Source organism: Sprattus sprattus (assembly GCF_963457725.1).
Source record: "Sprattus sprattus genome assembly, chromosome: 16".
NCBI classification, from domain to species: Eukaryota; Metazoa; Chordata; class Actinopteri; order Clupeiformes; family Clupeidae; genus Sprattus; species Sprattus sprattus.
The window spans coordinates 17,447,884-17,461,941 of NC_137914.1; the positions used below are offsets into that span (position 1 = coordinate 17,447,884).

General features: G+C 38.7%; 1 protein-coding gene and 1 long non-coding RNA gene across 5 annotated transcripts; one reads left to right on the forward strand and one right to left on the reverse strand.

Moving 5' to 3' along the window:
* Positions 1-1,812: 1,812 nt before the first annotated feature.
* On the reverse strand, positions 1,813-7,671 carry LOC308377850 (F-actin-capping protein subunit beta isoforms 1 and 2-like). 2 transcript variants are annotated; one of them, XM_080854610.1, is made up of 10 exons: positions 7,509-7,671; positions 6,767-6,856; positions 5,778-5,899; positions 5,522-5,635; positions 5,254-5,395; positions 5,015-5,131; positions 4,469-4,534; positions 4,284-4,360; positions 3,780-3,883; positions 1,813-2,746 (listed from the first exon to the last, which is right to left on the reverse strand). In XM_080854610.1, exons 1-9 carry the CDS (start codon positions 7,509-7,511, stop codon positions 3,784-3,786), a joined length of 831 nt encoding a protein of 276 aa, XP_080710736.1. In that variant the 5' UTR covers positions 7,512-7,671; the 3' UTR covers positions 1,813-2,746; positions 3,780-3,783. The 2 variants fall into 2 exon arrangements, with proteins under 2 accessions (XP_080710736.1, XP_080710737.1); XM_080854611.1 differs by having other exon boundaries at positions 3,776-3,883.
* A 144-nt stretch (positions 7,672-7,815) lies between these two features.
* LOC308377851 lies at positions 7,816-12,061 on the forward strand. Of its 3 annotated transcripts, XR_013968955.1 has the most exons (4): positions 7,816-7,855; positions 8,006-8,056; positions 11,840-11,887; positions 11,999-12,061. It is a non-coding gene; the product is annotated as an uncharacterized lncRNA (long non-coding RNA). The 3 variants fall into 3 exon arrangements; XR_013968956.1 differs by lacking the exon at positions 7,816-7,855 and having other exon boundaries at positions 7,867-8,056; XR_013968957.1 differs by lacking the exons at positions 7,816-7,855; positions 11,999-12,061 and adding an exon at positions 8,159-8,236 and having other exon boundaries at positions 7,867-8,056; positions 11,840-11,889.
* Positions 12,062-14,058: the final 1,997 nt, after the last annotated feature.

The following is a 14,058-nucleotide window of genomic DNA, read 5'->3' on the forward strand; positions in this document are numbered from 1 at the left end:
TGTCTTCTCTTTTGCAGATTTGTCACAACAGACTGACGGTTTGTAAAGGTTCTCTGTGAATCTACAATAATTGAATTGAATATGTTCACATAGTTGCTGTGAATAGAACAGCCAACTCATTCTAGCATACAGGTCTCTTATATATAGCATAAACCTCGTCTATTTAGGCCAACTCGTTATCGCAATAACATCTACAAAAATAAACTTTCCTGCTCTAAAATTCAACAAGATATATGAGCCTATTTGACCATTTCTATCACATTGTCATGGGTGGTACTGTATTTTGCAAAATGTAAAACAAAAACAAAAATGGTAGGTACTGAGATTGTTTGAAAAGCACTTTCATCAGCCGCGATACAGTATCTTGAACAAACATGGTGACATAAGGCCTGACAGATGTTAAAAGTCTACAATGCCATTTAATTTATACCCACAAGAGTACCAATTTAACAGTGATTCACCAACATCTAAGGATCTAGTTATGTTGAGTTTACTACATGTGCATGTTTAACAACTTCCTAATTACAGTCCTTGCGTAGGCTACAGCTCCTGTACAGCCTGCCCCATATTACACATATCACTGCAGACATGAGGAGCTGAATGACTATACTGAGTTGTTTTCAGCAAACAATGACACTTGTTTATCAAATATGATATGCTTTATGATCTACATGCTGTATTTTAGGTTGTTCAAAAACTGAGCACATAGGCCAAACATTTTACCGTACAATGACCTCATGTGTCTATAAATTAGAATTACATCCAGCATACAATAAATGGCAAATTGGAGAACAAAAGCTAAGCTAACAAAACAAGATGCAGGCCTAAAGCAGGGCCAGCACGACATGGAGACATCCATATAATAATAACAAAACCATTGGCCTGCCTTAAAACTGCCATTTGCACACAATTTTTGTAATTTTTTTTTTTGCAATTGCACCATTGTAATCCATTTGTCTTTCAGTTCTGACAGTCAGACAGGCCTTCCTGGGGCATTAGTTCTCAATTTTTAAAAAAAATCAATTTCAATGTGCTAAAAGAGCACTCAGCACTTGTGTGACAGGAGATGGAATTGTGTTTGGAAAATCAGTTTTCATGTCTGTCAACTTAGAAGGCTAGGCTTCTTAAAGCGACAAACTGTGCACCCTCTATGCATTTTCTGCCCCCTTTTTTCTTTGTTTGTTTTTCTTTGTTTTCTAGCAACCCGGTTTATTTTTGTACGAGAAACCTAAACAACCAATTACAGGTCACATTTAGTAGGGCAGTGCTCTCACAACATACTAGCCTATAACTAACTTATCTGGTGATGAATTTATAGCCTACTTTGTACTTGTATATGGTCAGGGCATGGACCGCTATAGCCTAATTATTAAAACAGACATTCGCCTAACATGAACATTGTATGGATTGATCACCTAGTGACAAGTTTATTTTGTTTAAATGTGTTAAACAAAAGCTCTGTGTAGTTTAACTGATAAAATATTTAAATTGAACTGATTGATGAAATGAAATGTGAGAATGTTGCAACAATGTTTAAGAAAAGCTATCAACAGCTAATCGGCATCTGTTCTTTTTTCTTTTCTTTGCGCTGTGGTGGTGGTGGGGGTCTGCAATGAAAAGTCTGGGAACCACTGCCCCATGCTGACACTCTCTCTGACCATGGGACTGCCAACCTGTTATGTCCAGTATAGGGAAGGCATTTATTATGACCTGTCCAATGGCAATTAGATATCTTATTGGTTCGACTTATGCTTCTTGTGCCTGCCTGAAAGAACTGGATTCAGACACAACAAAGACAGCTTGCATAAAGTCCATGATTAATGCGATATAATTTTATTTTCTACTTTATTGCCTATATGTTTAACATAGGCAAAATGTTACCTATATTCTGTACTTACAACCTCTCCCATCCCCCACACCTCAACCATATCAAGAGTGAAGAATGAAATTGGACAGTAGCACATACTGCATTTACAATTAGGGTTTTCCAGACTGACCTATCTCAAAGAGAGATGGAGCAGTAACAGCTGTACAGCTGACTTAAAACCAAACGTAACAAGACACAGTACTGTACAGTACAAGTACTGTGAACAAGTACTTTTCATTCATACTTATACAAAAATAATATTGGCTTTTGGACAGAGATGCTTCTTCCCCAGCTGCCAGTTAGAGGAGAAATACATTTCTATATAAATAATACACATATTTGCTTAAAAATAAAACTCACTCAATATTTCTTTTCAGTAGGATGAATAAGTTGAATATTAAATAAATTGCAATCAGTTTTTGTACCGTTCACGAATCTTAAAAGAACCTCAAAAGCGGTAATAATATATGCGGTAATAATCTGCCTTTGAATGCCAAGGGGTGCAACAAATGTTCATGTTCATAATTTCACAAACCATGAAACTCTTCCGAAAGTTCATTCCTTAGTTTTAACTGCATCATAAAGAAGGGAGCGCAGCCAAATTAAATGTACATTTTTACATAAAATCCATAATGACCACAGGCAACAAAGAAAGTTTTCATTGCTGGGCAGGCCCAGAATATGTGAGAAAGATTCTCACTTTGAGGACAAGTCACAGGTGGCGGCACAGACAGGAGAAACTGAAAGAGTGGGAGTGGGAGGGTGACACAGAGAGGACGTGGGTCCCTCTAACCCAGCTGTTTGCGTTGTTTCATGTGTTTAATCAGGTCCATTTGCAGAGCTTCTTGTTTGGACATGTCTGCCAGAGGTTGAACAGTCCTAAAATAAGAAAGAGAGACAGAAATGGTTACAATAACAGAATCCAGGGAATAGTACTCAGGGGAAAGTGTTATCAGGAACTTATGGTTTAAGAGAGTGAACTAGTTGGACTCTCTGGCTGAGGTGCCTCTCAGTATCACACGTTGATTAGCATTGAGGAGTGCATGACACACACCCTTTTCTAACATGACATTAGTAGGCTGCATACTGTGCATACCAACAAAAGGCTACATAGATGCATCGCACTCAAAGCCCAAGTCATGTTTGTATCAAGTCATCGTGTCATGTCACACAACATATATAAGCAGCCGGTAACACTTAAAACAGGTTGTTATTCAGGCCATTAGATACATCAGCAGTGAATTTTCCCTTTTCTTTCGCCCAATAACAAGTTGCCTGCTCCATTTGTACTGAACAGCACAATCATGCATTGTTAGTAGAGGGCAAAAGGCTACACATGACTCAAGTGGTATTATACGCCCCAAAATGGTCAGGGGCAAAAAAAGAAAGCAGTCATGCAGGTCAGGCAAACAATGATTCTCTTTGTCTAAGACTGTCATATCAGGAAGAATAAACTTGATAGTTAAACAGGGGAGAAAGAAGGTAATGTCAGAAAGAAGGTCAATAGAGAGAGAAGGAGGGCCCTTCTCGTTCAGCTGTTTATTTAGAGTTGTTCATTGACTTCTTAAACCCTTTAGGTTTCAAAGAACCCAGCTATGCTCCCTGATGAGGCCACAACCTGACAATCAGCCAAGGCAGAGACACTGCTTTTGGGATTTAACCCTAATTCCAGGCAGTTGTGGCAATTTGGGTACACTCAAATATTCAACCACCACAACCAACCTCTGACGCCCCCGAGTGTCACTTCTGGACCAAACGATCACATCTCCAAACCACATTAGCGACCAGATTGGGCAGGCAGTCAGTATTAGGCATTACACAAAGGAGTATCAGACCATGCCAGAACGCATCACACTGGTGGGAGGAGGCCTTGAGCACAGAATCGTGCTCGCTGGCCAGGCTTTGTACCTACAGCCCTAGTCCTCAGGCTGAATGATCTGGCGCTGAGTGAGGACTTGAGATAGCTCCTTCTGGAGCTGACGGAACTTTTGGTTATCAGGCAAAGACTCAATAGATCTGACAAAGAGAATGAACAAAGAGACCATAAGAAGTGAGAAAGAAAACAGGAGGAAAGGGAAGAGAGTGGAAACCCAGTGATGTAAAAGACTAGCGCTAGACTAGACTAACTTTGGGTGGTGACTTTAGGTAGGAATTAATTTTATACTGAATGAATAACATGATCATTATAAATATTCATACACAGAAGGTTAAATGAAATGTATTTCTGACAAACAGATCATTACCTCCTGAAGTGCAGTTGATCTGCCACCATCCTTTGTCATCAACAAACACTTCAAAATGTGCACACAGTTGTTTACACATAAACATCACACTTCATACACTCAGCAGGTGGACGAACAACTAAGTTGATGAATAACTCACTCCAACATGTAGTCTAAGATTTAAATGCCCTTACCTGAGCCCATGTACAATGTCCCTTGTCTTTCCAAAATAAATCTCATTAAGGGTTGAGCGAATCTTATTTTCCATATCCTAAAAATGCGTTCGAAAAAAGTTTGTGATTCAAAATCAGAAATAGTGGAAAAAATGCAAATAGCACATATATTGCAACAACATTGAGACCACAAATTATCCTCTTACTTCAACTAGGCGTCCGATGTTGGCAACATGAGGGGCAGAATCTCCAACATTTTCATCTTTCTCCATCTTTTTGGAACCAAAAGCATGATGAGAGTTACTATAATAAACTATAAGTCCATCCAGTAAAAATGAACACAGTAGAGAAACACATTTGGCCTGTTCTTGTGCATCAAAATCAAATCATTCCCTTAAATTCTGACATATTTCACATCCCAAGTCCAATTTTTCAGTCCAGGGACTATTTGGGAGTACTTCCTATAATAGCAGATACAATCTTTAATTTAGTCAAAAAGAAAATGTTTAAAGCTTTATGAAAGCTAGATTTAGACCCAGCAGTTTAGCTTGTGATAGTAATAAGCTATGCCTCATTCAAGAATGAGACATGGTTATTTGAGGCAGTATAGCGTCATTGTTGATAAAGGGAACTTTTATCACGAATAACATTACCATGTCTTTGGGCTATTTCCTTTTATGTGTGCTAATAATGCACATCCAGAGGTGTTTACCACAGCCGTCTGTGATTATTGTCCACACATACAATATTACCTGTCTTGTGAGACTTCCCCCGAGGTTCATAGTGCCAGAGCCAGACTTTGTGGTCTGAAGCCACAGCATTACTGTTGAGGTCAGCTTGTAGTGGGCTGAACGGCCGCCAGACTTCTCCTAGCAAAGAGGAAATGGCAAACAGGGTAAATACAGATTGCATAAGACAGTCTTTCCTGCTCACACACTCCTTTAGCAATAGAGAGTAGATTCAAAATCTACCATGGGCCAATCACACCTACCTGCACCTCCACGACATGGATGGAATCCCAGCAACCTTTGATTTTCTTCGATCCATCACCAGCCTTCTTGATGAGGATGACACCGGCAAAACCATGATCCAAATCCCACAGGTAGACAGAAGATACTCCTCCTTCAAAATACCTGAAACATACAAAGAGGTGTCCCTCAGACCTGTACGTAGATCAAACTATAATAGAACTGCAGAGTGGAGAGCCAAAGCTGGTGACTGTCGAAATGCAAACCAAATCCATGACATGAAATACTCACAGATCTCGGTACTGATCAAAGGCATTGTTTGCCTCAACCTCAAGTTTGCGCAAGCGAGAAGATGGCATAGCACCATCTTCAATTGGTGGTTCATATTTATTGCTCCATGGAGACCTGAGAAATGAGAAATGAAGGGTCATTGCACATCATACTGTATCTCACATAACAAAAAATGTTAAACGTTGTGAACAATAAGAATTATGAAAGACGTGTACCAGATGAAGGAAGCTAACCTAAAGTAAAGCCTGGCACTGACCTATAGGAATCTCCATCTCTGTTGTAGTCACAGAGTAGGTAGTCTTTGCCCACGGCTTTGTCTCTGGCAATCTTAAGGGGCTGGTCTACTGAGGAAAGGAGATCCTCGCATAAACTGGGCACCTGAAAATACAAGAGAATTGTATCACAGTTGAACCCTGACAAGATAGATAGATAGATAGATGGATAGATGGATACTTTATTAATCCCGAGGGAAATTTGGGTCATTCAGTAGCTTAAACACTAGTGCAACTCACAACTCACAGACATACATACATAAATCTCAAAAAACTCACAACTCACAGACATACATACATAAATCAAATACACTTAGGGCAAACATGTTCACACGGAGTGGGGTGTTTGCAGACACAGATATGGATCTGACCCTATAGTACAGTGTGCATTGATTGTGACAGTGATACTGTCCATAAGCAGTGTTCTTATGCTGCAAGTGTGTATAGTGCAAAGAGAAAGTGTTCAATTGCTTGTGTGGATAGTGCAAAAAGAGAGATCTTGTGCTTGTGTGTGCGTGGATAGTGCAAAGAGATAAGAGATAGAGAGAGAGAGCGAGAGAGAGAGAGAGAGAGAAAGAGCAAAGTGCATAGTGGATAGACAAGGCCTGACAATAACCATATCATTTATAGTCCAAGCTAATTTAGAGCTATTGTGAGCATTTTTGCTATAAAAAGATGCCTCTCAAACATATACAATGATGACATAAACATTGTTTCACTATATTACTGTGCATTCTAAAAGTTAATATATTTCCATTTTCATCTTTTACATATTCAATTTTCTACAGCAAAAAATTTAAAGCATACCTTCAAATACTACTGGACACAAGGATTGAAAGCATCTCCATACGTGATATCTCCATCACCTGATTAATGGCCTGAAATAACTACCACTGTTTGGCAAAGGTCTGCACGCTATTCTAGGATGGTTTGTTTGCCTCTTTCTTACTGCTCAGTTCTTTAATTTACTCACCAGGTCGATGAGATCGCTGAGGTTCTTCTCAATTTGTTGAGGGGGCAGGCGCCTCATCAAATCCAGGGCACAATCCAGCTGTTGATCATTCTGAGGAAATACAATCAATACTTGATTTCTGATTCTGAAATGGGATGACAGTGAAGTGACAGTAAACACCAAACTATTTCTTTAACATTCCGAAACAAGTTATTGACGATGTAGTTGTACAGCTCTAAACTAAGCCTGTGTCCATCTTGGGGACAAACGTTTATTTTCCTTAAAAACCTAACTTTCAAAAGAAATTGTGCTGTGCTGAGACACTAAGAAAGTACAGAAGAGGAAACAAGTTGAAGTCACCTTCTCGTCTTTAGCCTGTAAACCGATCAATTTGGCTACTAACTTTGGACAGTGGAAAATACATAAACGACTATTTCAGTGCACCAATGCATGTGCCGATTAAACAAACGTTGAATCTGCAATTGAGTACATTTTGACAACATTGCAGACTATTTCACAGAAAGGTAATTTGTGATGAACCCAAGTTTCAAAGACAAAAAAGGATTTCCCTAGCATGTAACGTTAGCTTATTTTACAGTAACTTGTAGCCAAACGAAAGTGCTGCATGCTAAAGTTTATAGATGTGCAATAACGCAAACTGCAGTAATGCGTCTCAAGCACGCAAGTACAGTCAAATTCGGCAGCCAAGTTTGCGCCCACTCCCCTTACAAGTCAGTCTAACCACCGCACTTATATGCCTTACCATCTTTGCGGTTGTTGTTGTGGTATCAAACTTCTGGTCTTGCGATCTTTAACGGCAGATGTCCGCCTGTCAGTGTTTTTTCCGTATATTAAATCCCGTACACAACTTGACAACTCTGCACTTCAGGACCCAACCCAAAAGATTCACTTCCTCAATAGTGAGAACACAGGAGAGGCAAGGGTTAAATCCGGGTAACTAAATACTCAATATTTACTGACCAATCAGAGAGCATTAAATAAAGCATGGCCAAGTATGGAAGTCAGTTTACATTTTTTGAAATAGTTCATATGGGATATAAAATGAAGCCGTGTGGTTAATGCTTTTGCGCTATGTATGGCAAGAAAATAGTAAGTAAATTCAGAGAAGTCGATGAATGGCAGTGTTTGGCTAAATTCGGATTGTGAAATCTAAAAACCTTATATAAACACTTTGCTGTGGAATTTTGAGAATAGCACAGCAGTTTTAATTAATATCCAATTACAACATGTTCTATACAGCAGATAGAAGATTAATGCTGCCTGTCACTGCTGTTACTGGCTTCCCAAACGGTAGGTGGCAGCAATCTATCGGTGTTCTTTTACTATCGTTTCTTCGGAGAATTATAATGATAACCAAAACCTTGGTTGGCTAAACTGGATACTCCCATTTAGAAAGGATTGCAAATATGTCTGAAAAAGAACTTGGACTAAAGTGGGATCGCTGTCTGGCAGACTGTGCTGCTAAGATTGGTAAATGCTGCGTCATTGTTTGACTGCCGTCTAAAGTACCTTAAATACCTGATCACAATACGCGGTAAACCAGATAGCTTGCTTGTCAGGTAACAATTTAGCCTATCTAGCTAGCTAACTTCCACTCTTGATAGTAGACTACGCTCTCCTTGGTTAGCCTGTAAGGACACTCAGGTCATTTGTTCCTTTTACTGTCCATGATTCATACCCAGACGTTACTAAGTATAATTGTTTTACGAGGGGTTGACATGCATGGTGTGACTGAGGCATGCTTCTGAGAATTGAGTGAAACTAAATTAAAGTAATAGTCTGTAGGTAGCTAAGGTTACCTTAAGTTTGAGTATCATTTATAGTTTGTATCGGTTAAGGTATTGATACAGGTGAAAAAGTCATGCGATCTAAAGCCGATATACAACTAATGTTTGCCGTATCGAGTTTATATTATTTTATTATACGGCTCTTCAGAACGTTCCAAAAAGTACCGTTGATTTGAATGGGCCATCCCTACGTCATAGGTCACATTAATTCCTGCTAACAGACCGCTGCGAAAGATAATCACCGCTGTCATTGGCAACGGGTTTTGTACTTCTAATTCACATCTTTCATATCATTCCGCCAGAAGTCCAGTCTTTTTAACGCAACAGTAGACAGTAATTTGAAGTCAGCAAGTAATGGGTTGCTATGCAACACCTGAAACTTCAAAATTCTATTTGCTTGAAGAATTATTTATTTCTAAACGGGACTCATGAAACGGCAACTAAATCATTAAAAAGAGGTATGTTGGAGGAATGTCTTCTATCGTTTTTGGCAAGTAACCCTATAATAAGCGGGATGTGCGTCGTCGGGGTGTTGTTCGCCCCGTCGGGAATTATTTTTGTAGAATGACCTCCGGACAATACATTATCCCTTACATATCTTCTAATCCATATATTAACTGCATATGCTAGTGGTACTTTTGTACATTGTGTCCATACTTTTACTCCTGTTTATCATTACAATTTGCTTTATACCTAATGGAACGACAGAATATTTGGTATGCCACATATTGTGGTGGCCACTTATTGTGTTATAGGTGAAACACATGACATAACTTATCATCCTCAACAACGTGTATGTTATAGGGCCCAAGGGTGTTATCAATGTGCTCCCTATTATGTGCGTATGTCTGTCACTCTTTTAATTATCATGAGGCATTGGCCTATTGTGATGGATTATTATTTCTTTGAATACTCAAAATTGGCAACCAATCATTTGTCATAATAAAACTAATGGCTCTACTTGATCACAGCTATAATTTTACTTCAGAGAACACCTTTTTAATCCCTGTTAAATCTTAAATCATGTTGGTGACGTAGATTGATCGTAGTTTGCTTACAAATGTTCTAAAAATGATTTGTTATTATATCAACAAAATCAGGACCCACAAAGAATTTTAAGGGTAAAAGTACCTTGCCAGTTCAGGAGAAACTCATAAAATGAATGTGAGTGTCAGTCTTAACTTTGGGACTCCTAATCTTTTTGAATACAAAGCCCCTTAGCTGAAAGTAGCATGTAAGTCAAGGAGAACTATGCAGGAGAGAGCAAAACGTGAGGAAGTCTGTTACAATTTCAGGAAATATTCACAACATATCAAGAGCTAAATAAGCAACACCATGGCTCAATATTTCCACTGCAGTGTACCAATGAAAGTGTCAAAAAAATGGAACAAGATAGCCAGGGTTTCATACATCACATATCTAAGGAACCATTCCCATCAACTGTGGGGTGGGAATTTACATATCATTAGCAGAAGGCTACTGTTGAAACCATCAACTCATTTTCAACAATGACTGATTCATGTTTTAATGGCAGTGTGTGTCTTGTCTAACTATGTGTGCCATAATGTCAGTGTGTCATTGGTGTTGGAGGATTGTCGCCCTGCACCTCGTATGGGAGTTAAACCTTTCATTTTTCTGGGTCGAGGTGACTGCATAGGTTATGGTATGCAATGGCCGACTGCTACTGAGGCGCAATCATATTCAAATTTTCTTACATTACAATATTTTGGAATGCAGTAGAATTACTGTCACCATATCAATCACAAGAGAATAATTAGATGGAGCCTAAGGATGCAATAATGTCAACCAACCAAAACAACCATTCAGATGCATTCTGAAAACTGTGCAAAGATACTCAGTCTGTGAGTAGTGTATTGTGTTACTATTTTATGTGTAGACTATGTCAGATATTTTATTTATTGTTCTTTTCGGTAGACTTTGAAGCCTTCTCAATGGCACAGACCTGTCACTCAACCAATCACAAGGTCTTTGAAAGCAGGCGCCTTCATGAGACGTGACATCAGCCATAGTCTCTCTCTTAGCTTAAGGGTTCTTGCTTTTGCTTTTTAAAAGTTGGTCTCAGCAGTTTTGTGAATAAGATTAAGGAGAAATGTTTTAGTTAGAAACCTTTAGTGCATCTTAGTGGGAAGATGCTCTGGGAGATGGAGAATGATTTATGAAGACAGGCCCAGAGGCACTACACTGGAAAGATTTGTTGGAATATGGAATTTTTTAGATCATATGCAACAAACATGTTGGATGAAGGTATCAGTCAAAATGTCAGGCAGACACAAATAAAATATACATTTGCACAACAAAATGGTATTGACGTGCACTTGCCTCCTTTTGTTAATAGCTGTGCTGGGCCCAAGTGAATTAATACTAGGTGAATGTCACAGGTCATGTTAGGTTAGACCAACAAAGGGCTAAAACACGGAAGAGGCACCACTGTTCACTTTTCCGAGTCCTTCCAGCTGCAGATGAGGCGAGACGTATAAATGTAGATTGTCATTGTTGTGATTAGTCCCTATTTCTTCATGATAAGTCTATGATAAGTCAGTACTCTAGGCATGCACAATATTAATAGTCACCTGAAAAGTAGAATTCCAGCAGTGCATGTTTCACACATTGACTGCCAAATTGGTAGTTAACTCTTACATGCTGGTCCAGCAACAGTCAAATTAGTTAACAGAGATTCAGGTCACACATCAGAAAAAAATTAAAGCTTTAGCTAGACTTTACCGCAGACCAACAAAAAGGGATTTCAGCTACCCATTGCTGGATCCACCTCGGCAGGAAATCTAATTGGTAGAGGGTAGGAAGTGTCTCAAGTGCTTGCAACCTATGCAGCTCTAATTAACAAGTGAAAGTTAGTTATAAGCTCACATCACCCAACATAATTCATTATGTAATTTGAAATTAATATGATCTGATCATTCCTGTGGAAATCTGCCACAGAATAAATGGGATAATATGCAGCCAGATGGTCTTTATTGCGAAATATACTAGGCAATATAGAACCACTCCACTTGGTGAATACCCTGCTGGGATTTATTTTTACGATTATAACCAGCTTGTTACATTGTACATCATCACACTTCATGGCGTTGTTGCACCTCATGCGATTATTAGTATTCCGCATGTAGGCTGTAGGCACACCTTTGGTCATTATCTGTCTACAGTCTACATGTTTTGGTCAACCATAACTATTAACAGCTTTCTTTTCATTTTGTAGTCATGCCTTTTTAAAATTGCACTTAAACATTTTCCTTTTTGGTCCTCTTAGGAGCTGGTGTTGGTTTAGGAATTGTCTTTTCAGTGGTTTTCTTCAAACGTAAGTTACACCCTACTGCTTTGCATTTAGGAAATATCTCAAGAGAGATAAGTAATATATCTAAGATGTCATATTTAATCTCTGATATCATGCTGCAAATAACTGCTACAGGTCGCACATGGCCAATAGCATTTGGCACAGGAGCTGGCCTGGGCATGTCCTATTCAAATTGCCAGAATGACTTGAGGTCTCACTATCTCCTTCACAACAGCATTCCCAAGGTCAGTGGTAGAATGGCATTACATTGATAGTGACTCAAATGATTTTCTATGCCATTGAATAATGCTATTTTGTTTGTTTCTGCTCTTGTCTGTCTCTACAGAAGCAGTAGCTGTGGTTCATCAAAGCCGTCTTCTGTGTGATTTGTGTGTTGATCTCAGAGACTAAATATCATGCTGTTTGTCGACCGTCTGCCGTTCAACCCCTCCATGTGCCTGAGCAAGACTGACGCTGTTTATTTAATCAAATGTTTTCTGAAAATCAAAAGACCACAGTACATAGGGGGTCTGAAATGTTACCAAAAACGATTTACATAATGCATTTACATGAAACGACATGTAGAGTATATGAATAGGAAAATTGCCTGCTATGGTTCCTAGTTATTCCTGCCGATTAATAGGATCATGAGAGCTTGACCATCTGTGTATACTATTTTTCTTTTTTGCATTTTATTTTGCTACACTAAGTAACAAAGCACTGCCTGCGATGAAAAAAAACTTTGAAGCTTTGTGTGAGTGTGTTATGGTAAACTCATAGTAGTCATTCCAATCATTCGATGTTGAAGCTCTACACACTCCATTGAATCTGTGGGGAAATAGGGATCTATAATGTTTAATGAATAAAGGCTGTTTTTCTTTCAAACAACATCATCTTTATTTGTTGCCTTAAATGATTGACTACTCAGATGGATTTCACCAATTCATTTCTTTGGTTAGTCGTAGGGTAGGCATGATGTCATAGTTAAAACATGAAGGAGACAAATATATACTCTATATCCTAGTCCAAATGTGTGCAGCATGGCGGTTGTTGGGGAGTGCTGGGCAGCTATCTGGTCATTTTGACATCGATCATTGTAGACCAAACATTACAAGAAACATTTCACTTGGGAAACGAGGGAAAGTTCAATCCAAAGACTATAAAATCCGACTGCATATTTGAGACTGGAATGATAAGAAATGTGAATCTGCTGAAAACATGAATGGTAATTAGAGGGAAGTGTCAGCTAAAGTATTTTGTGCAGAAGCCTCTGTATTATTAGCCTCCTATAATAATTCAGCCATCACAGAGTAATCTGTGCCTCTACTTACCTGGATAAGGCTGTTTCGGCATGATGGCTCTTAGCTTTTGTGTGAATCAGTCTAGTATTATATATGTCAAAGTGGCCATATCCACTAAGTGTGTTGTGCAGTCTGGAGTCTTGAGCCACCACATAGCGTATATATTTCGGTCCCCACATCCCTCTTAAGCCATTTGAATTTGAATTGATGTAATTACAACACAGTATGATTATGCGTTTTTCCACCTCCGTTATCAAGGCCAGATTTATTTGGGCAGAATCGTGCCACATCCTTCCTACACAGCTCCTTATGCTTCAACATGTACTGTCAATTAGAAAAACAGATTACACATTATCCTGAGGCTTTATTTACGAATGTTTACTGATGTATAATATTAATAAAACATGAACTTCACCACCTACTGTCGCTTATTGCTAAATGTTAATATTTTTCGAGGTTATTAGAAATGTTACCATGTAACATGTTAACAAATGCAGATGATTTTGCATAAAAGGCAGTGTTTATCAGTTGACATAAACAACCCATACATTCAAGTATTTTACAATCATATAATGATGATGATCAGATGATTACAGGGGACGTTTGTTGGTTGTTTATGACGATTAATGTGTTAACAAATGTCAACGAAGGGAGGGTTACTGTAAAGAAGTAACTACAAATATTGTCCCCTTTATCTTGACAATTGTGGCTGCTGTGGTATTTTTATTTCCTGGCCTTGCCACAGCCACCTGTGCAGCAAAAGGTAATTATTTGTATGTGTTTCATTCATTTATACAAATATTAGATCTTTTAGGAATGTAACACCATTAAATTACTCTATTTCATATTCACAGGATTACCTCTTCTCCTAATTGAACGTTTACAAAATCTTCC